The sequence below is a fragment of the Chiloscyllium plagiosum genome, unplaced genomic scaffold (genome assembly GCF_037043375.1).
Source record: "Chiloscyllium plagiosum isolate Xiang-an unplaced genomic scaffold, Cpla_swu_hap1 HiC_scaffold_10, whole genome shotgun sequence".
NCBI lineage: Eukaryota > Metazoa > Chordata > Chondrichthyes > Orectolobiformes > Hemiscylliidae > Chiloscyllium > Chiloscyllium plagiosum.
Genome location: NW_028270148.1, coordinates 19,391,248 through 19,416,891, shown reverse-complemented (window position 1 = coordinate 19,416,891; position 25,644 = coordinate 19,391,248). Strand labels below are relative to the sequence as shown.

Genomic DNA, 25,644 nt, shown 5'->3' with positions numbered 1-25,644 from the left:
CTGATCTTTGAGGGGCTCTATTTTCTCCAGAGTTACCCTTTTGTCCTTAGTATTTGTAAAACCCCTTTGGATTTTTTTTTGCTGGAGATTTGTTGTATAAAGCAAAGTAACCAGATTTAAATTACAAACAGAACTGAACAGCATTTGTTTCACCTGCATATTAACAAAAGATAGTTTGAAAATGCGCTTCATTTGTATTTTGACCGCATTTGAATACAAACTATGAAAACAACGTCATTACCATAAAGTGCTCAAAAATAAAATTCAAATTAAGGGTTACCTCTTCTATCTGTATCCTTTTAGCAAGTTCATCCAAAGAAAGTGAACTGTCATTCAATTGCAATAACTCATCAGTATCATTTTTCTGACCAGGTGAGACAATGCCCCGTACAGAGTTGCAGAATGCTTCAACATACTCATCCTCCCCCCATTTCTCTGAACCTTCGTATGACATCCGATTCTCATTAAGTGCCGCACTGCACTGAATTTCCTCCTCTGCTTTTGAGGCTACTTTTTCTGAGATTTGTTCATATTCATTTATTTCATTCAAAACATCAGTCTGGCTTTGCTTTGTTGCTTGGTCGTCTATCCTCATACTTTCTTCTGAATTACCGGACATAGTTTCCTTATTTACACAATCATTGGAATCACTTTCAACATGTTCTTGAAATACATGATTACTTTGTTTGGACACAGCCAGGCCATCTGTAATGAATTTGATAGGTTTATTACATTCCAACAACTGTGTTTGCACATTTTCCTCAGTAGTTTTGCCAGCAAGTTTCAAATCACCATGTAGGTTTTCAGTTTCCTCTGCATGGAATAATGGACCAGCATGTATAACAACTCCTGCTTCTGAGAAACCCTCTGACTCGATTTGTTGTGCACCAGTTACTATGTCCTTGCAAGGCATAGTAGCATGTGACTGAAAGCAGCTTTTATCCATTTCAGTGTTTGCAGAGTACAAATGTTCTGTCTCAATATCAAAGTGCATCATGCCCTTTGCTCTGTCTGCTTCCACTTGTTCGTCCAGCGATGATTCAGCATAATACATTGCAGAGTCTCTCTCAGTGCTTTTATCCACAGCTAATGCAATCTGTACAGATACAAGACAATCTTTTTTCCTGTCCTTCACGAATTCCAATGATGCATCTTCACATTCTGCACTTTGCTCTCTTGATGTAGCTATAGGCTGGTCTGTAAAACCTAATAACAGAGGAGAGGAATACGGTTTTCATGAACAATTTAAGATATTTGCTGCAAAGCCCTTTAAAAATTGATATGCTTCGACTTTGGATTGCTGAGTGAAATCCCATCTGCCAACCCTGGCTCTGTTCCACTCAGTAAGCAGGCATAAGCAATGTTAAATTTTAATGGATTTTCATACATTATCCATTCAGGATTGGGGGAAGATAGTCACATGATCATCACGATTGATATACACTTAGTGATAATTACCTATTCACCAGACTCACCAAAAACACGATGAATTGGATGAAAAATAAATATTACTGTACTTTATGAGTCTTGAATGGAATAATTTCAGTGCTCTGTTCAGCTCGAATTGCAAGATCAGCACTTAGTGTCAAAAAGAGGCTCAACACTTAGCATGAACTAGTAGTTAACGTTCAAAATTTTAAATACTAAAGTAATATGTAGGACATTCAAATGGAAAAATAAATTCTAATGAATCATCCTGAAATAAAGGAGGCCACAGAGCTAAATAATTTCTCATATTTCTTAAAAGAATACAATTGATCAGATTGCACTTTGTCTCTGTCTCCTGAGATCAAGCAAATGTCATTAACATACAATTCATTGATTTTTTTTAGGTGCTAATTTACCAGCATCAAATTACAATATATATTTAACATGTGCTGTATCTAAATTATCACAATACTAACTCATGCAATTGAACACTTTGGTAAACCTGGAAATATGGCACATAATAAACAGGCTTCTTTATGCAAGATTCAGGATACATGATTTGGCAGTATGGAAAAATGACTGAATTTTAAAAAATGATTATAATTTCGTGAGATTTTAGAATTACTTCTAATTTTGGTCTGAAGCCTGACAACACTAAATCACAAAATGTGGCTAAAAGATGACATGTTTGTGGAATCCCAGCTTTGACAGAATTAATTTGAAAATAGAGATCAGTAGTATGATAAAGGATATAACACATTTGAAATTTAAAATTAGTAAGCAGATGGGCTTTGGTTTCAGTTCTGTGAAGGTAACTTTTCTTTTTAAAAGAGGTCAAAGTCATTTGGAAGTTGCACAAATACACAGGAAGCTCGATTATCCGAATATCGATTATTCGAATTTCGCATTATCGAAAGGGGATCTCAAGATCCCGATAGAAACATTACGTCAAAGAGCTGTTTCAACTCTGATCGCATTTTTTGTTTACAGGTACAATGATTAAAAATGAACTCGCCTCAGTGAAATGCTGCCGAGAACAGTCCTGGACAGTCCAGGCACCGTCTCCAAATGACTGACCTCCAGCCCTCTCTCTCGCCCCCGACACTTTCCCTGGAGTACTACACAGGGGTGTACCCTAAACCTCTCTTCCCTAAATCTCTCCAGCATTGTCCTGTAGAGGGTAGGGGTGGAACCTGTCAAAAAGTTGCAGTAAAAGGTTGTGTGCATTTGTCCTAATATCTTTTAAATATTTGGAATGTACCCTCCTCAACCACTTCTGCTATCAGCTCATTCCATATGCATACCACACTGTGTAAAAAAAAAAAGGTGACTCTTAAGGTTCCCTTTTATACTTTTCCCCTGAACCTTCAACTTGATCCCCTCTATCCTCTATTCCTCAGTCCTGGGAAAAAAACTGAGTGCACTCACTCTATCCGTATCGCTCATGATCTTATACACTTCCACAAGATTCCCAATCAGTGTCCTTCGCTCGAAAGAAAAAGGTCCAAGCTTGTCCAATCTCTCCCTATAATTCAGATGCTTGCGTCTTAGCAACATCCTTGTAAATTTCTTCTGCACTCTTTCCAGTTTAATAACATACGTCCTAGAGCAAGGTGACCAAAATTGAACACAATACTCCAAGTTCGGCCTCACCAACATCCTGTACAATTGCAACATAACTTCCCAACTTCTGTATTCAATGCCCTGACTGATGAAGGCCAAGGTACCAAAAGCCTTCTTCCTGTCTACCTGAGACTCCACTTTCCGAGAACCATACATCTGAACTCCAAGGTCCCTCTGTTTCACTTCACTCCTTAAGGCCCTACCACTCACTATGAAACTCCTATCCCGACCTGACTTTCTAAAATGCAAGCCCTCACACTTATCTATATTAAACTCCATTTGTCAATTCTCAGCTCACTTTCCCAGCTGTTCAAGGTCCTGTTGCATCTCTGATAACCTTCCTGACTGTCCACTGTGCCACCTATTTTAGTGTCATCTGCAAACTCACTAATGCCTTGTACATTCTCATCCAAATCATTGATATAGATAACAAATAGCAATGGGCCCAGCACGGACCCCTAAGGCACTCCACTGTCACAGGCCTCCAGTCAGAAGAGAAATTTTCTCCTAGCAGAAGTCAGTCTTCAGTTCAGGAAAACAGTTTTCATTTGAGCAGATGGGTTTTAGTTTGTGAAATTCTAAGCTATGAGCAAGCTGTCACAACTAAAAAGATGTTTACGTTATCAGACTAGAAAATTGTGAAATTGCTAAAGCAGTCCAAGGAGGAAAACTGGAAACAGGGGATAGGAGTGATATTTGCTGGGACTGAATATCTGTGAATGGTTTTGCTGGGAAACAGATTGAAACTTTGTTTTGGCTACTTTGTAAACTACATTACATATATGGCTTTTAAAAAATGTATAAGGAAATCATGATTTTGTGTTTAAGAACATGGCAGCCTTGTGTAAATATTTCAACGATTAACCACCACAGTAAACAACTGTAAAAAAAACTAAAACTTCTCATCTCTCAAGCCAGGCTTCACTCTGATCTGAAATGTCCAATTTTTCCAGCAGCTGGGATATAAATGTTTACCAAATACTAATGACATCAAGGAATACAGGGATAACATAGGAAAACGGCATTGAGGTAGATAATCAACCATGATACAGAATGGCAGATCAGGCTCAAGGGGCTGCAATGTCGATTCCTACTTCTCTCTAATCCCATAAGAGAAAGTAACCTCACATAGATAGGCTACTCACAAACGTGTCACTGCTACGAGATTGTTCAAATGAGCTAATCTGTAAAAAGAGCAAAACAAAAAGGGGCAGCACGATGGCTCAGTGTACAGCACTGTTGCCTCATGACGCCAGGGATCCAGGTTCAATTCCAGCCTTGGGCAACTGTGAAAACTACACAGATATTCGCCCACTGTCTGCATGGGTTTGCTCCGGTTTCTTCCCACAGTCCAAAGATGTGCAGGTTAGGTGGATTAGCCATGGGAAATACAGGGTTACAGGGAGGGAGCAGAAGAATGGGTCTGGGTGGGATGCTCTTCAGAGGGTCAGAGTGGATGCAATGGGCTGAGTGGCTTGCTTCCACACTGTCGGGATTCTATGATACCCAATGGTAAATGTTTTATAGTATCTAAGAATGTTGGAATCAAAATAACTGAACTGAATAGGGAGCTTTTATTATAAAATGTCTTCGAGTTTCAGTCAGTACTTCTAAATTTTGTTCATGTCGTTAGAAGTTAGGTGGTCACAACTAAGTGGATACAACTGGCCACATGTGGTTTGGAGACCAACAGCAAATAAGCCAGACATCTCAATTGAAGCAAAACTGAGAGTAATGAAAGATCTGAAAATTTATGTGCAAATTAAAGAGGGCTAAATTCTAGAAAATAAACTATAATATTTCCTTATTTTTATGACACCTTGTTTAAAAGGAGACCAACAATATACAATTGTTATGCAATGATCTCGAAAAATAGACACTAACGCTCAACTCTTAGCTTTCAATTGTGTTACCAACACTGAATCATCCACAATCAACATCCACTGAGCAGAAACTGAATGGAACAGCTTTGCAAATACATTGACCAGAGCAGGTCCAAAACTAGGAATACTGAAGTGAGTAACTCATCTCCTGACTCCCAAAGCCTATCTAATTACAAGGCACAAATCAGGAGTGTGGTGGAATACGCTCCACTTGCCTGGATGAGTGTGCAGGTGCAGCAACACTCAAGAAGCCTGACATCATCCAAGCCAAAGCAGCCTGCTTGAACTGTACCACATCCACAAACATCCAGTCCTTCCATCACTGACACTCAGTCGTGGCAGTGTGTACCATCTACAAAATGTACTGCAAAAATACACCAAAGTTCCCGAGACTGCACCTTCCCAACCCATAATTATTGCCATACAGAAAGACAAGGGAAGTAAATACATGGGCGGACCACCATTTGCCGACACACCACCATGTGCAAGCTCCCCTCCAAGTGACTCACCATCCTGCCTTTGAAGTGTCTTGCCAATCCTTCACAGTCACTGGGTCAAAACCATTGGATTCTCTGACAGCACTGTGGGTCTGCCTACAGTAGATGGACTACAATGATTCAAGGCGGCATCTCATCACCACCTTCTCAAAAGCAGTTAGGATGGGCAATAAATGCTGACCAGTGACTCCCATATTCCATGAGACAGTAGACCATTTAAAAAAAAAAAGCCATGACCTAATGCAACACCACAATGTTAGGCTCAAAGTCCTTCTCCTCCCCTCTATTTCATTAAGGTCCTATTCCCAGCTCTTCCATTCTCTATTGTTTGAAATATTTCTACTAATCTTTCCATTATATTTAGATAACAGAATGTGATAGCAGAAGTTATCAAAGTCGCCCATTTCAAGGTGTAAATGCTGCAATGGCTTCTTATAATGGGCAGCACGCTGGCTCAGTGGTTAGCACTGGTGCCTCCCAGCTCCAGGGACTTCGGTTCAATTCCAACCTAGGGAGACTGTCTGTGTGGAGTTTGCACATTTGCCCAGCGTCTGCATGGGTTTCCTTCGGGTGCTCTGGTTTCCTCCCACAATTCAAAGATGTGGGGTTAGGTGACTTAGCCATGCTAAATTGCCCATTGTGTTCATGGATGTGTAGGTTAGGTTGATTAGTCAGGGGTAAATAGAGGATAATAGGAAAGAGGAATGCATCTGGGTGGGTTACTCTTTGGAGGGTTGGTGTGGCCTTGTTGGGTTGAAGGGCCTGTTTCCACACTGTAGGGATTCTATCATCCTATGATAATGCAAAAAACCATAATCCAAGTCTTGAAAGTTGCCAGTCTGTGTTTTGGAATTCTTGCACCAGCCACATAAGCAGCATCTTTAAACACCTATGTCTTGCAATGGAAGAGCAATTTGATGATCCCTACACTAACAAATTATGAGAGTTTATAGTTATAAAGAAAGTCCCAAAATACCATTTCAAGATGAAATAAAAGGGGTTATGTGGCCTGTTCTGAGGTCTGTCTGACACAAAGCCAAAGTGATTGTTAGACATCAAGGAAGAATCAAGATAGTTCTTTCAGGAAGGTGATACAAGGTATTTACATTTGAAAGCAACGGCAGCAGCCGGTGTAGGAACACTGGAGGAACACTCCAGAATCCCAGCAAAGCTTTCGGAATATCTAATTGTAAATATTTGTGCTTTAAAACATCCACTTAGTTCCAAGATTCACCAAGAATAACTAATTATCTTTCTACCGAGGTAGAAGATGCTTGTGATTCATGTTCCCATGGGGAAGAATGCAAAGAAGGCTATCGCAAAAATCAGGTTAGAGGCTATCCTACAGTATCACCAAATATCACAGGCAGTTTTCAGTCTGCTTGGATTGAAAAGAAACACAGCAGCTAGAAGCCAAAAATGTTTCTATTGTTGCACACAAATGGGGATGAATATACTTGCTCAGATTGAAATGATCAAATTCAATATTTAATTTTTCAATGAAAGTAACTTAGTTTACTAAGGTTATCTTGCCCATCAGCAAATCTCAGACAAAGTGAAAATAGCTCATTAACAGCACAAAAAATATTTTTCTTAACTTTTACATGTTAAAAAATACCATTAACAAATTCTCTACTCAAAACCTTAGTTTTTGTTTAAGTATATAATTGATAGTTTACAATGTTGCTGTCCATGGGAGCCTGGACCACAGGAAGAAATTATAAATAGATTAAACTCGAGTCAATGGAACTGCCTGTCCTTAATTACAAAATATTTTAACTTCTACATGTCCATCAGTACCTATTAAAATCCATGCAACATATTTTACCAATGGAGTACAACTCTCAACAATTCACACAGTGAACATTGAAAAATAAGTGCAATTAACATACTTTGATTACTGCCTATATTCAATAACAAAAGGTGCACTTGCATAATCTTAGCTATAACCCACAAAGGTAATTTGAGCATAAATCAACAGTTCCAATCATTCCACACTTACGTGAGTTGCATTCCACAGTATCTTTCCTGTAAGCATCTTCTCCCTAGAAGGGAAAATAATACTCATTTGTGGAAACGTGCTGTTTACACAGAAATCTGAAACATGAAAGAATTCTTCAGTTTATATCAGAAATGATATTGATTTGTCAGTACATCAGCTATTCTACAAAGCAAACCTTCAAATGTTTTTGGGGCCTTTACTGAAGCTTGACACACATTTAGGAGTATATGCTAACCAAGCAAATGAAAAGTCAGCATTTGGATATGCAGTCTTTTCCTTGAACCTTTTTCCCTAAAACACAATCAATTAAAGGCGTCAAAATGCTTAGCTTCATTACAGTGCATTATATTCCTGGGTACTGCCAAATACATTAATTGCTCAATCGATGAAAATTTGAAGACTTAGGTTGATTTTTGTTGGGAAAAGCCATCAAGAAAAATGGAACAATAGTGAGATAACAGAGTTCAGCTGTGTCAGACTTCACCAAGAGGACAGGCTTGAAGAGCTGGACAACCCATTCCTGATCCAGTTTTCAAATGCATTCAACAATTGGATGGAACAAGAGAATGGCCACAGTGAGGACAGGACCGATCAGGGATAGTGGAGAGAACTTGTGCCTAGAATCAGAGGAGGTAGGGGAGGTCCTTAATTAATACTTTGCTTCAGTTTTCACTACTCAGAGAGACCTTGACGTTTGAGGACAACATAAAACAGACAGATATGCTAGAATGTTAAGGAGGATGTGCTGAATACTTTGAAAAACATAAGGATAGATAAGTCCCCTGAGTCAGACCGATATACCCTAAGTTACTACAGAAAGCGAGGGAAGAGATTGCAGAATATTTGGTGATGATCTTTGCATCTTCACTGTCCACTAGAGTGGAGCAAGATAATTGGGCAGTGGCAAATGTTATTCCCTTGTTCAAGGAAGAGAATAGGGAATCCTGGGAATTACAGATCAATCAGTCTTATGTCTGTGGTGGGCAAAGTATTGGAGAGGATTCTGAGAGACAGGATATATGATTACTTGAAAAACCATAGTTTGGTTAGAGATAGTCAGCATGGCTTTGTGAGGGGCAGGACATGTCTCACAAACCTTATTGAATTCTTTGAGGATGCGACAAAACGCGTTGATGAAGGTACAGCGGTGGATGTGGCATACATGGATTTTAGCACGGTGTTTGGTAAGGTTCCCCATGGTAGAAACTAAGGAGGCATGGGATAAAAATTTGACCATGTGGATACAGAATTGACTGGCCCATTGAAGACAGAGGGTAGTGGTAGATGGAAAGTATTCAGCCTGGAGCTTGGTGACCAGTGGTATTCCATAGGAATCTGTTCTGGGACCTCTGCTATTTGTGATTTTAAGAAATGACTTGGATGAGGAGTGGAAGGGTGCGTTAGTAAGTTTGCCAAAGACACTAAGATTGGAGGAGTGGTGGATAATCCATGCAACATATTTTACCAATGGAGTACAACTCTCAACAATTCACACAGATGGAGGGCTGTTGTAGTTTGCAACAGGACATTGACAGGATGCAGAACTAGGCTGGTAAGTGGCAGATGGTTTCAAGCTGGAAAAGTGTGAAGTGATTCATTTGGAAGGTTGAACTTGAATGCAGATTACAGGGTTAAAGGCAGGTCTCTTCGCAGTGTGGATCTTAGGGTCCACGTCCATATATCCTTCAAAGTTGTCACCCAATTTGCTAGGGTTGTTAAGAAGGTGTATGGTGTTGGCTTTCCTTGGAAGGGGGATTGAGTTTAAGAGGTTATGCTACAGCTCTCCAGAGCCCTGGTTAGACCACACTTAGAATATTGTGTTCAGTTTTGGTTGCTTCATTATAGGAAAGATGAGGAAGCTTTAGAGAAGGTGCAGAGGAGATTTACCAGGATGCTGCCTGGAATGAAGGGCATGTCTTATGAAGAAAGGTTGAGGGAGCTAAGCCTTTTCTCATTGCAGTGAAGAAGGATGAGACGTGACTTGATTGAAGTGTACAAGATAATGAGAGGCATAGATTGAGTGGATAGCAAGGGACTTTCTCCTTTGGTGGAAATGTCCATCGTGAGGGGACATAATTTTAAGGGGATTGGAGGAAGGTGTAGAGAAGATATCAGAGGTAGGTTCTTTACTCAGAGTGGTGAGTGCATGGATTGCACTGCCAGCAGTGGTAGTAGAATTAGACACATTAGGAACATTTGGATGGATACATGGAAGACAGTACAATAAAGGGTATGTCGGTTAATCCGATCTTAGAGTAGGATAAAAGGCCGGTAGAACATCAAGGACCGAAGGGCCTGTACTATGCTGTATTGTTCTATGTTCTAATTCAGAATACTTAAACTTCCAACATCCAGACTGGATACAGCAATTTATATTAACATTAGAGCTACATTATAGATTTAATAATGACATACAAACACTACTTTTTGAGGGAGAGAGCTTCAAAGATTCAAAACTGAGAAAAAACTTTCTCCACATCTGTTTTAAATAGCGACCTCTTATTTTTAAATTGTGGCTCCAAGTTTTGGATTCTACCACGAGAGGAGACATCCTTTTCCATATCCATCCTTTCAACACTCTTCAGGATCGGACAGGTTTTAATCACTCAACCAAGTCACTTCTTACACCAACTGTATTGGATGCAAGACTTACCTTATTTCATCAGGCAATACCTAACACCACTCTCCACAACCCTCATTCCAGGTATTAGTCAGTTAACCTTCTTTAAACTGTTTCCAACATATGTACATCTTTCTTTAAATAAAGAAAGCAATGCTCTATACAATACTCCAGATGTGATTTCAACATCAACTAAAAACTCCCACATTGTATTCAATTTCCCTTGCAGTGAATTCCAATATTTAATTGACGTTGAGTTACTTGCTGTCCTGGTAAACTAACCTTTTTGGGACTCATGTACTAGGTCATCCAGATTTCTCTCTCCAAGCTCTGCAATCTCTCAACACTGAGACAGCATACTTTATTGTCCGGACAAAATGGACAATTTCACATTTTCCCACATGATACTCTATGTGCCAGATCTTTTCCCAGTTAACTCACTTAACCTGTCCATATCCCACTGGAAAGAGTCTTTTGAACTTCTTCACTATTAACTTATCTTACCTACTTATCTTTGTCACCTACAAATCTAGTAACCATACCTTTACTCCCTTCATCAAAGTCATTTATATAAATTGTGAACAGTTGAGGTCCCAGCACTGGTCCCTATGGAACAGCATTAGTTACATCTTGCCAACTAATAAATGACCGTTTATGCCTTTGTTTCCCTTTCATTAACTTTTATCTAATCCACTATGTTACCTGAAAGACCATCAGCTTCTAGCTTCCATAATAACCTTTGAAAGAGCTTCTTACCAAATGCCTTATGAATATCCAAACAGTAGATCTACCAGTTCCCTTTTATACACAGTCGATATTATTCTTCAAAGAACTCCAATGAGTTGGTTAAACATTTCCCTTTCACACAACCAAGCAGATTCTAACTAAGTATTCACAGTTTTCCAAGGTGGCCTGCTATAATATCTTTAGTGTTAGCTTGTAACATTTTCCCATGACAGGTGTTAAGCTCATCAGTCCAAAATTCCCTACTTTCTGGCCACCTTGATATTCAATATTCTCCAGTCTAATGAAATCTCCCATGAAAAGTAGAATCAACACATAAAAAAGAATGGTTTGTGAGATAGTTAAGACCCTACAAACGTTTCAATTTGTTCCAAATTAACTAAAACTAGGAATCAATAATGAATAAATCTGAACTGGATTTAGATCAAACCCTAGAGATTTGTTAAAATTTGGCCCAGTGTTCACTGAATGGATTGTACTGCATTATATAACATGAATGTCTCTCCTACTGTAATTCCTGCAGAACCCTTTACATGCAACGAAATGACTCAAAGCACTTTACAGGGAGTGAACAAAAGAAGCTCAGAATGAGAAGGATAAGGAAGCAAGCGTGGAAAAAAACAAGCCAAAACATAACTGAAGAGTTTCAGTGTAGCTATGAAAGTTGGGGTAGGATTAGCAGAGGTGGTAGTACGAAGATATAAGACTATGGAAATCACAAAGTGAAAGCTGGGGAAGGTAATAGATATTTGTTACTGAGGACAAGGAAATTAAAATTTTATTCAGAAGTTCAAAAAAACTGCAGCATGTTATTTTCAATAGTCAATACCTAACAGTAATTGGCTTTTAATTTAACAGATCTCAATGGAAGACTTCACTGATCTAGGTTTCAAGTTTCTACTGTCTTCAAGGAAAGCATTACAGTGGAATGTGTATAAGTTTTAACATATCCTTTCAAAGGAGTTCAGTTCATCTCAAACAAACAAAAATTAACTAAAAACTTATACTTAATTTGAAATTTAGAATTCATCTGAACATAATGTTGGTAAAATAATCAAACATTCAAAATAATCTGTAAATGATTGCTGTGTAGGGGCACGCACCCTCCACTTTTTTGACACAAGCCTACTTCGAAGTTTTCTATTCTCAGTGGCTGCTCCATTCTGCATTGTGTTTCCTGCCTTCGACACACCCTCCTCAAACACTACACACCTTGTACTACCTTTTTATTTTGAAAGATAAGTTAAAATTCTTACCTTGTCTTCGGATATATTTGGTCTGGAAGAACAAGGAAAATTCCATAAATATTGATTTTCACAAAAAATTTGACTAAATCAAAATGTAAGTTAAGCCAGGAATTTGGACTTCAATACTGGCTGAGTAGCATTAATTTTCAAAATGCTGGAGGCACATACCAATATAATAGTACAGGTCACTGCAGCAACATATTTGTTGTTATTAAGCAACTTAATAAGCATTTAAATTAACATACTACACCATAGACAGATCAATTGGTATTATAAGATGACAGTGTTTGTCGGAACAGATTCAAGGGAGAGTGGAGTTGAATGATAGCAGCACTGGTCGGGTCATCTAGAAACCCAGGTTCTTGGGAAATGGGTTTGAATCGCCATGACAAATGGTTAAATTTGACTTCAATAAAAAACCTGGAGCTGAAAGCCAGCTTAACGGCGAACATGTAACCACTGTCTATTGTCGTAAAAGCAAACCTGGTCCTCTAGTGTAATTTAGGAAATAAAATCTGCAATCCCTACTTGTGATTCCATACATACAACAATGTGGTTGGCTCAAGGCAAATCAGGAATGGCAAATAAATGCTGGTCTAGCCAGTGATGCCCACATCCCATGAATGGGGATAAAAAATAATTATTTGAAAAATGGTCCTGAAACTTGACAACACACTAAAATTTTAGGTACTGTTAATATTTCAGAATACCAAAAGAAGGTGCAAAGGAACATTGATAAAATGGGGAAAATTCAAAGTCAATCCAAGATGATCCATTAATGCATAATGACTACCAAAAAGTCAATAAACTTGTTGTAGCTGACAAAGAAGAAATTGTGGGGGTGAGGATACACATTCATAGGATATAACAGGAAGCAACAAAGGTTGACAGGACACTGAAAAAAGAAAACAACTTTACAGATGTTGTCAAAAGAAGAATACAATATCAAATCACGAAGCAATGACCAGCTTGTATAAAGTTCTAGTAAGGGCTGTGATAGAAGTTTATGATAGATCATTTGAAAACATTGGATTCCAAGGTAGGGATAAATCGGTTTTTGGTGCTGTAATTTGTAATATTTCAGAAAGTAATTTGAATCTAAGTTAAAGACAATGTTTCCAAGAAATCATGTGTCTTAAATTACATGACGAAATAAGCTACCTGGTGAGATATTGTTGCCCTGTTTATTAAGTGGAACTTTACAAGAGACAAGTGGCCAGGGTCCACAAGCAGGTAAAGTTCAGAGGAAGAGATCCAGCCTGGAATGGCAAATTTAGTTTTTGTATATTTTCAGGCTATCAATGGTTCAAAGTCATCCCAAGCTGCTGATGCAGCCTCAAAACAGCCCAAGTCAGAGAAACATTCACTTTTCCTAATATTAATTTGAATCAAGCCCCAATTAGAATCATAGAGTCATAGAAACGTACAGCATGGAAACAGACCCTTCGGTCCAATCCGTCCATGCCGACCAGATATCCCAACCCAATCTAGTCCCAATTCAAAATGATCTCAAGTTTCGAGAAGCAGTGATGTCATTAAGCAGAAAAAAGGAGATGGGTACTCACTTAGAAGTGTTATAATATAGGAAACCAGCAGATAACATGCCCCAATGGTCTTTTGCATATAAATGTTAGAGTGTGGCATGTACATATTAGAAGTCTTAATATCATAAAAGAAGTTTTTTGCAATAAACTATGGAACAATCATAGTGGAAAGAAGTAACAAAACACAAATATAAGAATACGTTTCCAGGGCCAGAAAGTTTGCTGAGTAGTAATCATGATCTCCTGCTGATAGCAAACCCATATAAACTTTAAGAGGCAGGTGCAGAAATAGGCTATTCGAATCTGCTCTGCTGTTTAATGATATCACGGCTGACCTGATAATTGTTATCTCCACCTTCCAGTCTTATCCCTACAATCCTTGATTCCCTTTGTGATTAAAAATTTGTCTCAGCGTTGAATAAGCTTGATGAGCCAGCCGCTGCAGTAAAGAATTCTGCAGATTCACTACTCCCAGAGAAAGAACTCCCCATCTCAGTCTTAAATAGACAACCCCTTATTCTGAGATTATATCCTCTGCTCTAAATCTTTCCCACAGGAGGAAACAAACTCTCTGCATCTACTCTGATAAGCCCCCAAGAAAATCCTTTATACTTCAGTAAGGTCCCCACTCATTCTTAGAAACTCAAATGAGAACAGGCCCCACTTACTCAGCCTGTCCTATGAAAATCCCTCTAAACCTGGGATCAACCTTTATCTGAACTGCCGACAGTGCCAGTATATCTTCTCTTAACTAAGAGGACCAGTACTGCAGCTACGGCTGATGAGTGCCTTATATAGTTTTAGCAAGACATCTCTCTATGTGAAAGCATCATTCTATTTGAAACAAAGAAACATGGAAAATAGGAGATCATTCAGCCCTTTGAGCCTGCTGCACCATTCATTATGATTACCCAACACAATAGCCTACGTCCGATTTCCCCCCACTTATCCTTTGGTACATTTAGTCCTCAGTGCTACATCAACTCCTTTTCAAAATCATTCAGTGTTTTAACCCTGACTGTTTTCTGTGGTAGCAAATTCCACTCACCACTCACTGAATGAAGAAATTTCTCATCTCGGTCCTAAATAGTTTACACCATTTCCTTATAGACTTTGACCCCAGGTTTTGGACTTGCCCACTATCAAGAACATCTTTTCTGCATTTACCCTGTCTAGTGTTGTTAGGATTTTATAGGTTTCTATAAGATCCCCCTCTCATTCTTCTTAACTCCAGCTAATATAATCCTAAACAATTCAACTCTTCTCAGACGATATTCCTGCTATCACAGGTTTCAATCTGGTAAACAGGCACTGGTGAGGCCATAGCTGAAGTTTTGAATGCAGTTTTGGTCACCCTGTCTGAGGAAGGATGCATTTATTATAGAGAGGATACAGTTAAGTTTTACCAAATTGATTGGATGAGTTGGGGATGGGATGCTCTTTGGAGGGTTGGTGTGGACTCGATGGGTTGCTTCTACACTGTAGGGATTCTAATGATTCTATGAATGTTTGATGCACTCCCTCTATAACAAGAGCAAACTTCCTCAGATCAGGAGACCAAAATGGTACACAATATTTCAGGTATCATCTCATCAAGGGCCTGTATATGTACAGCAAGACATCCTGTACTCAAATCCTCTTGCTTTGAAAGGCCAACATAGAATTTGCCTTCTTGACTGCATGCTGCACCTGCGTACTTCTTCAGTGACTGGTGTACAAGGAAACCAGAGCATTGTTACAATTCCCTTCTAAAGTCATAGACATTCATATAATAACCTACCTTTTTGCTTTTACTGCCAAAATAGATAACCTTACATTTATCCGCATTTACCATGTCGACCATAAATTTGCCCACTCACTCAGCTTGTTAAAATCACAATGAAACATCTCTGCATCCTTCTCACAACTCACCCAGCTAGCTTTAGGTCATCTGCAAATTTGGATATGTTACAAATAATCCCTTCATCTGAATCATTAATAGATATTGTGAATAGCTAGGATTTAAGTAATGATCACTGCCTGCCATTTGGAAAAAGACCCATTTATTCTCAGCTATTTTGCATGGCATACCGTTTTGAACAGTGACAGGAGGGAGCAAAGTGGGAAGTTTTCATTTGTTTCTACATATTTGTCTCTTTGGGGATTTCAACTGCACAATTTGTGGAGGAACACAATCAATGAAAACAACCTCAATGTCAGTGTTAAACTATACGCGCATGGATGCAAGATAGTGCTCTCATTTTCACAAAGTAACAGTGAATGTTGCCAGTGCTGCTACCATTACAAATCACAAATTCCAAGCCAACATATGCTAAGTATCACAAGTTCACAACTCCAAACAGAAGGCAAACTTGTTGTCTTATATTTTGTAAAAACCAATCTTCAAGCATGTGTCTAGCCTAGCTTTGGATGTGTGGCTTGGAAATATTTCTTTCAACTCAACATTCTTTACTTCATGAATTTATATTTCAATTAAATCTATTTTTCTCACTGTCCTTTGTCTGCATTTTTCTTATTTAGGTCATCTGTTTTCGGTTCTTCTTTTTATAGCCTGCTAGTCATGCTTCTTTTTGTATGTTTTTGATTCCATTTTTATCCTCCTCTAAATTGCTTCTAAACCTCACGCTGACTCATCCTGTCTTTCCTGTAAAAGCAAATGCAGCAGATGGAAGAAGGGTAAGGAGGTGAACCTAAACGACATAATAACATCCAAATTATTGGCTGATGAAACGAGTGATTAGTGGTCAAATCCGAGAAAGCTGCATGCTGCTCAAATGTCTAGTTCATAACTTTTTAAAGCCTACTAATCAAATATGAAAACACAAATGATGTCATGACTAAATATTTGGGTCACATCTATTTTTATGGCTAATCAGCAAACAGTCTCTAACTGAAGAGAATAATTTTCTATTAACGAGACCCAAAAGTATGGATACCACAAGAATAGCTCGAAATTAAAAAAGGTCTCACTCACAATATTCCAATTAAGAGAACATTTCTTTTTACCTACTTTTGCATATTGCTTGAATAATTATTTGAAGGACAAGCTTAGGTGGGAAAAACAGTACATGTCAGTTATTGATATCTTCAGAACTGCAAAGGTTAGTTCACACTCGCAAACAAGATGGCCCATGCACATCCATTGTTTCAGCTTGTTCCTGCCCAACAGAACTTATTTGTTTCTACCTTGACTCTATTTTCTCTCATAAACCCTTCATCAGGGTTGAAGCTTGGGGCCAAAGGGGGCTGAGAGATAAATGGGGAAGGTAGGTGGGAATACGATAGGTAGATGAAGGTTGGGGTGAAGGTGATAGGTCAGAGAGGAGTGTGGAGCAGATAGGTGGGAAGGATTGACAGGTGAGAGGGCAGTTCAGAGTTAGAAGTTTAGTTTTGGGATGGGGAAAATGAGGAAACTGGTGAAATCCACATTGATCCCACATGGTTGGAGGGTTGCAAGGCAGAAGATGAGACATTCTTCCTCAAGGGGTCAGGTGGCTAGGATTTGGCAGTGGAGGCGGCCCAGGACTAGCACTTCCTTGGCAGAGGGGGAATTAAAGTGTTCAGCCACAGGGCAGTGGGGTTGTTTAGTGCATGTGTTCCAGAGATGTTGTCTGAAACGTTCTGCAAGTTGACGTCCTGTCTCACCAAAGTACCAGAGACTACATTAGGAGCAACGGACACAGTGCTTGACGTGTGGGAAGTACAGGTAAATTTCTGTCTGATGTGTAAGGATCTTTTGGAACTTTGTATGAAGGTAAAGGCGGGGTGGGGGGGGGGGGGGTGGGAAGGAGTGGTGAGGGGAGTAATGGCCACAGGTTTTGCACTTGTTGCGGTAGGAGGATAGGTACATGGATGGGTGCTTAAGCTAGGACAAATGTTCGGCACAACATCGTGGGCCGAAGGGCCTGTTCTGTGCTGTATTGTTCTATGAGGGCAAGTTGCCAGGAGTGGAGACGGGGTGGAGGGGAGGGGGTGGACCTAACAAGGGAGTCGCGGAGGGAATGGTCTCTCTGGAAAGCATATGGGGGTGGGGCAGGAAAGAAATCCCTGGTGGTGGGGTCTGTTTGTAGGTGGCAGAAATGGCGGAGGATGATACGATGTATCTGGAGATTGGTCGGGTGGAAGGTGAGGACCGGGGGGTGTTTTGTCCTTGTTGCGATTGGAAGTGAGGGATTCAAAGTAGGAGGCGCAGGAAGTAGAGGAGATGTTTTGGAGGGCATCATTGATCATGTGGGAGAGGAAACTACGGTCTTTAAAGGAGGCGGCCATCAGGGGTGTTCTATGGTGGAATTGGTCCTCCTCGGAGCAAATGCGAGCAGAGGCAGAGGAATTGGGAATAATGAATAGAGTCTTTACAGGTGGCAAGATGGGAGGAAGTATAGCCCAGGTAGCAATGGCAGTCCGTGTTGAATCGGTCTCCATAAACGGAGATGGAGAGGTCCAGGAAGGGGAGGGAGGCGTCAGAGATGGTCCAGGTGAAAATTAGATCAGGGTGGAAGGTGTTAGTGAAGTTGATGAACTGTTCAACCTCCTCTTGGGAGCATGAGTTAGTGCTGAAGGTCATCGATGTAGCAGAGGTAAAGGTAGGGAATGATGCCGGTGGAAGATGGACTGTTCCAGGTACCAGACAAAGAGACAGGCATAGTTGGGGCCCACGTGGGTACCCAGGAGGACCAATTCACCACAGAACATCCCAGATGGCCTCCTTCATCAAAGACCGCAATTTCCCCTCCAACGTGGTCTCCTCCACTTCCTGCACCTCCGCCCTTGAACCTCACACCTCCAATTGCAATAAAGACAGAATCCCTATGGTCCTCACCTTCCACCCCATCAACCTCCAGAAACATTGCATCATCCTCCGCCAATTCCACCAACTACAAACAGACCCCACCACCAGGGAGGTATTTCCATCTCCACCCATATCTGCGTTCCAGAGAGACCATTTCCTCCACGATTCCCTTTTAAGTCTACGCTCCACAACAACCCATTCTCCACTCCCGGAACTTTCCCCTACTACCACAAGTAGTGCAAAACCTGCGACCAGACCTACCCACTTACCTACGTCCAAGGCGCCAAAGGATCCTTCTACATTCGAAGAGCTTTACCTGTACTTCCACACACGGCATCTACTGAGTCTGCTGTTCTCAAGGTGGTCTCCTCTACATTGGGGAGATAGGACGCCAACTTGCGGAACACTTCAAAGAACCTCTCTGGGACACACACACTTAACAACCCCACCATCCTGTACCAAACACGAACCCCTCCTCGCACTCCGCCAAGGACATGCAAGTCCTGGCTTCCTCCACTGCCAAACCCTAACCACCTGATGCCTGGAGGAAGAATGCCTCATCTTCTGCCTTGGAATCCGCCAACCACATGGGATCAATGTGGATTTCACCAGTTTCCTCATTTCCCCATCTCCCACATCCAACCTTCTAACTCGCACTGCCCGTTTGAACTGTCCTACCTGTCCATCTTTCTTCCCACTTATCCGCTCCACCCTTCTCCCTGACCTATTGCCTTCACCTCCACTTTCATGTACCTACTGTATTCCCAGCTATCTTCCCTCCAGCCCCACCCCCCTCCCATTTATCTCTCAGCCCCTTGGGCCACAAACCTCATTCCTGACGAAGGACTTATGCTCAAAACATCGATTCTCCTGCTCCTCAGATGCTGCCTGACCAGCTGTGCTTTTCCAGCACCACACTCTTCAACTCTAATCTCCAGTCCTCATTTTCTTCCATTTTCTCTCCCCTTGTCCTGTCTCTTCCCACTTATATCCACAAAGCGCCTGATGCTTTACATCGGTTTCAAAATTTCTAGTTTACCAGTAGCAGCTACCCCCTCTTCACATGTAAGATGGTCTGAGGACTCTCCATTTCTTCCCTAAACAGTACTCATCCACACCACCCTTCTCTGCCTAGTCAAGCTCGTTCTCACTTTGAACAACTTCTCCTTTAACTCCTCTCACTTTCTTCAGATCAACGGTATGGCCATGTATCTCCACATGAGCTCCAGTTATGTCTGTGTCTTTGCGGGACATTCCTTGTTCCAGCCTGACTCAGGTTCCTCCCCACAACGTTTCTTCAGTACATCGATGAAAAAAATAATCAGTGCTGCTTCCCTCTCTTGTCCAAAATTGGAAAATTTATCAAATTTATCCACCCTGCTCTTATCTTCATCTCGTCCATCTCTAACTCCTCTCTTCCGTTCCTTGATATCTTTGTTTTCATTTCTGGGGATAAGCTGACCACTAATAACCATTACAAACCCACTGACTCTGTTACCTTGACTCACATGCTGTTTCCTATAAGAAGGTAAAAACAATTACTGCAGATTCCTGATGAAGGGCTTTTGCCCGAAACGTCGATTTTCCTGCTCCTCAGATGCTGCCTGAACTGCTGTGCTTTTCCAGCACCACTCTACCCCAGTTTCCTGTAAGAACTCCATTCTTCCAGGTTCTCCAACTCGGCCTCATCTGTTCTGATGATGCTATCATCTGCAGGAGCCTCAGAAATGTTAATTTGTTTCCTTGGAAGAGGATTCCCTGCCAGCATGGTGATAGGTCCCTCAGTCACGTCTGACCCATTTCCCGCACTATGTTCACGCCTTCTTTCCTCTCCCACAACAATCATAGGGATTGCCTGTTCTTACTTTTTATCTTATCAGTTTTCACATCCAAAAAATCATAAGCCACCATTTCTACCACCTCCAGCAGGATGCCACCAGCATATCCTCTCATATTCTCCTCACCTCCATTATCAGCATTCCACAGAGACATATCTTCAGGAACCCTGCTCAACTCCTCCTCTACTCCCAACACTTCATGACATCCCCACCCCACAGCACCATCCCATGCAATAGTGGAAGTAGCAACACTTGCCCATTTATATTCTCACTATCGAAGGTGCCAGGTACACCTTTCAGCTGAAGGAGGAATTTACTGATACTTCATTCAATCTAATCTATTGTATTTTCTGCTCACAATGTGGTCTCCCCCACCTGCAGACTGGACGACCACTTTGCTGAACACCTAAGACTTATCCGTAAAAATGACCTGTAATTTCCAGTTGTCTGCCACTTCAACACATCAGTGTTCTAATGCCAAAATCTCTGTCTCAGGTTGACTGGAGTGTTCCTGAGAGGCTCAATGCAAGGTTTGCTCAATCGCTTTGCTCACTGCAATTAAAACAGCACTTTCCAGAGTTAATTCTTTGGACCATGCCAATTTCTAGAAAAAAGGTGAAAACTACAAAATTGCACAATTGAAACATTAAATCTACATATCGTGATGACAATCACAAATAGTGAACTTACCTAGAGTGTGATGCACAGAATTCTGAGAGTTTCACTATTTTGTCATCTAAAGCTTTAACAGACCTCCCTTCTGTCACCTCCCTTGCGATTGCTGCCTTCTGTTTCACTTCTGCAAGAAACAAAAAGTCAGCCGTACAGCAACATATTGCAATCAAAATTAATGCATCAAAACTTTGGCTGTTAAAATGATCAACAGGAATTTAATGAAATGGGAATAAAATTCATCAGCTTTGCAACCAGGTCATATTTTAGTGGTACGCAATCCCACGTGTCCCTACTTCATTATGACAGCAGTTAGATTTTGTTGAACACGAGTTTCAAATGAATGCTTTTCTCAGAAGACATGCATATGTATACTATAATGATTTTTAGTCATTGGTTCTCCCACGTTCAACTGCTTTCACATTCTTTGCTCACCCAGGAATTGATAGCAACATTAAATCACAAGGGTAAGAAGTGAGTTCTAATAAAAGAACATATGATGATGATGATGATGATGACGATGAAGAAGAAGAACGATCAAACTAAAAAATCACCACAAATTGGCAAAATAGGGAATCACATGAAAATAAACAATAGGGTCACGTTTATATCACTGGAAATACTATAGGGTTGTTCACTAGAAAAAAACTTTTCTTTGCAAACAGGATCCATGAACTCCTGAGAGGCTCAGTGAAACTAATCCTTTCTACTTCAGACAAATCAGAATGAAAAGAAACCCAACGGCTTTGCTATGATTTTCACTGAAATTCTCAATTTAGGACTGCATATATACATTCCCATTTGTATAGTACTTCCCACAGTACATGAAGTCTCTAAACACCAAAATCTGAAAAGCTGAGAAAAATACAGAGCAGGCAAGGATATAGGCTTGTAATGATCATCAAAACATTATGAACAATTTTTTTTAATTCATTTGTGGGACTACGGCTTCGTTGGCTAGCCAGCATTGATGGCCGCCTAACTGCCTAGACAGCCTTGTTGCTGACTTAAACTATCTAGGCAAAGACAAAAATTAAGAAACTGTGTCTGGACATTCTCACTAATAATGCTTTAAAAGTATTCAATCCAAAGCATACAAATTTGGGCAGGAGTAGGCCATTCAGCCCTTTTAGCCTACTCTGCTATTCAAGTTGAACATGGATGATTTTAATTGTGACCAAATCCACAATCCTGCTTACTCCTGATAACCTTTCACCCCTTGCTTAACAAAAATCTCTATGTAACAATCTCATTCAAACTGACAATTTGAACAGTAGTTCCCTACACTTTAATTTTGTTCCACACGTAGGTGATGTTTTTAACTGCTCACGGTATCCTTCAACAAGGAATTCACAGAATGCCCAGCATAGAAACACACATTTGGCTCAGCAGGTCTAACTCTGTCTGTATGCTCCACATGAACCTATTTAATCTAATACAATTAAGTTTTCTAAAAAATATCTACACTAGTCATCTCTACTTAGTAGCGAGTGAAAAGTTCTGGCAATCTCTGAAATTACACATTTCACTTGTATTTGTTACTAGATTACTATATTTCTTGCCAACAGTTTTGGCCTCCCTCACAAGTGGGAACATATTCTCTATGTTTTGTTAAAAGGTCACAGACCCGAAATATGAATTCTGTTTGTTCACAAACTTTCCCTGACTAATTATCGATTCGACTTGTTTCAGATGTACATCGGATTTAGTGTTTCAATTTTGTCTTTAACTTTTCATAGTTTTCACAGGAAAGAGGGCAACTGGACCTGTTTCACCTATCCCAGTATGTACAGCCCCTATATATGGGGCGGCATGGTGGGCCAGTGGTTAGCACAGCTGCCTCTCAGTGCCAGGGAATTGGGTTCAATTCCAGCCACAGGCGACTGTCTCTGTGGAGTTTGCACGTTTTCCCAGTATCTGCATGGGTTTCCTCCTGGTGCTCTGGCTTCGTCCCACAATCCAAAGATGTGCTCGTTAGGTGGCTTGGCTGTGCTAAAAAAGTGCCCATGGTGTTCAGGGATGTGTAAATTAGGTGCATTAGTCGGGGTAAATATAGGGTAGGGAAATGGGTCTGGGTGGGTTACTCTTCGGAGGGTCGGTTGGACTTGTGGGGCCAAATGACCCGTTTCCACACTGTAGATTTTGTATGGATTCTATGATTCTGATTCTTGGAAAACTTTTCATCTTTCAAATGCTAACATACAAATTGGCCATTCTGCCACTTTAACATCCTTCCCCCAATTGATAAGATCAGGGCTGATCTAATTGTAGCCTCAAATCCACATTCTCATCAATCTTTAACAACCCTTGTTAGTTACAATATAACTATTTTATAAGTATTCATAACATAATCTGATGTCATATAAAATAGCAGCCAGAATTGTGCACATTGGGGTCAAACTGAGTTTCTATGCTGTTAAACTTAACTTCTCTATTATTTCATCAGATCACACAATGAGACAGCTCAGAAAGAAATCTCACTCTGAATGCCAGCTCTTCAGGAGAGCTGTTTAAATTATTCCCACTCCCTGCTTTTTCCTCAAAACCAACATTTTGTTTTCCTATAATAGGTTTGTACACTTCATAACAATGGTCCTGGTGGAATCTTGTAACCAAATAGGTCAATACTGACAGTTCACAAAGACATACATCTCCTGGAATTCAGGCATGAAATGATTTGAATATTCTTGCAACACAAAAAGTTTCCCTCTATTTAATTTCATTAGAAGCAAAATAGTTACTTGCTGCATCTACAACAATACTTTCAACTATACAATAGCAAATACAAGGGAGTTTTTTAACTTAAGCTTTGCACAACATTCATCTGGGGTACCATCACTGAAACGAGTAAAAGGAAATCAAGACTATAAAAACTAAAACCGTAAAAGTAAAACTAAATTGTTCAATGTTGAAACCCAATCCAAAATTTAAAAATACTGAACAGTTGGAGATTTGTTGCTGACAGATATTTGAATTGCAAAGAATATTGAAAACAAAGGGCTGAATTTTATCAAAAATGGGCTTCAAATTTCAGGCACTTACACACGGGCATTTTCTCCATAAATTTGAGCGAATTCTCTCACACAATTCCTTATTGTTAAGTTCATTATGTATGAACCACACTTCTGTGGTGTCACTGCTGTGCGATCGTGCATTTATTAGTGGCAGAAGTATCCACCGTGATTTTGAGGTATTTTTGCCACTGGCACCATACTTATTAACCACAAATCGCCCTTCATTCACGCAGTGAGAGGGAAATGAGACAGTAAAGCCTCCAAAGGCACAGGTGAAATTTTCATCAGAAATAGAAATCACATTTTTAAAATGCATTGCTACTTTCCAATATGGCCTGTCTGATTAACCGTAATTGCAACTGCAGCTAAGAGAACACAGGAGAATAGGGTTGAGAAACATATTACTAGATTAGAAGCCTGTGTAAGAGACTTCCTCTGTTTCCCCAATATTCTGTGTTCTGTAACACTTTGTCACTCTTCAGGATTGACTGTAGCCCAGATACAGAACTAGTGACTGCCTCAAGCCGCTGGCTGACAGTGGCAAAGCCTGGATTAAGACTGGAAGCTGCTCTGGTCTGAAGGTGGCAGTACCTCCTGACTAACAACAGTCTCTCTTTCCTCGACTGAGAACTACTCCCTTTAGACTTAAGAAATGGCCTTTAGTTGAAGTACAGTCAAAGTGTTTGCTGTGTAAGCTGTGGGCTCATGTTGCAGGTGTGACAGTAAAGTAGGACCGTGCTGTACAGCAACATGTTCATGCCGTTAACTGAGCACTGATAAACAATAAGATATTGGAGGAGGACTAGGCTATTTACTGGATCATAATGTTTCTCAACTCCGTTCTCCTTGATTAATCAAGAATCTATCTCAGTCTTATAGACACACAATGACTTGGCCTCCACAGACTTCTGCAGTAATGAGTTCCACAGATTCACCATCCTCTGGATGAAGGAATTCCTCCCCCTCAGAGTTATGGGTGACAGTGACAAACTGCCTGGTTTTGCACTTGTGCTAAAAGGCAAAAAAATACAAAAGTACTGCGAACCTGTCAGTTCTAAATAAGTTGGCAAAGTGCAAATAAACAAGGCAAGGTAGAGATACCCTTGCAAACAAATAGGTGAGGAATGAATAAGTGCTCCGAAAGCAACGATGAGCTCCAAGATACATCCTGTTCCAATGCAGGAGATGCATTCCCGATTCCGTACACACCTTGGCCTGGCAGCAGCATTATAACGAAAGGCATTGACTTGCTCCAAAGTCTAGTGATGAAATGGAAAATTGTATTCTAACTAAGTGGGAGATGTGCTGTGACAATATGCCGAGGGGCTGATCTGTGTCTAATGCCAACCTCTGTAAATGGGGGAATGCAGATGGTTGCTACCCACAAAGTGTGCTGGGAGATGCTGGGGACTGTTGGCTAAGATGGAGGCACAGAAAAGCAAGCAGCAAGCTGCAGTGGCAGGTACCCATCTTGTCTTTCATGTTAGGAACTATCATCTAGTTTCTCTTTGCTGCTTAGGAGAAAAGAAAATTGCATTTAAACGAGGTTAGAATAGGTAATGATAAAGTTGTTAATGCCTGCAAATAGGCATCTTGCCACTCACGAGCAAGATGTTCATCGTGATGTTAAAACCTTGTATGCAAAATCAGACCTTTGTACCCCCTTGATATTGAGAATCTCACAGACTGGAAAAAATCAGCCTATAGTTCACGTATTCACTATGGATATGTATACTATGTACA

At 40.4% G+C, this 25,644-nt stretch overlaps 1 protein-coding gene across 2 annotated transcripts in view; it reads right to left on the bottom strand.

The window, feature by feature from the left end:
* cnsta (consortin, connexin sorting protein a) overlaps positions 1-25,644 on the bottom strand; it is a 97,857-nt gene that overhangs the window by 32,885 nt on the left and 39,328 nt on the right. For both annotated transcript variants that reach the window (XM_043695434.2, XM_043695433.2), the window contains 4 exons: positions 20,906-21,014; positions 12,054-12,075; positions 7,434-7,476; positions 281-1,206 (listed from right to left, as the gene is read on the bottom strand). In XM_043695434.2, the coding sequence (XP_043551369.2) occupies positions 281-1,206; positions 7,434-7,476; positions 12,054-12,075; positions 20,906-21,014 (1,100 nt within the window). The remainder of the gene's footprint in view (positions 1-280; positions 1,207-7,433; positions 7,477-12,053; positions 12,076-20,905; positions 21,015-25,644) is intronic.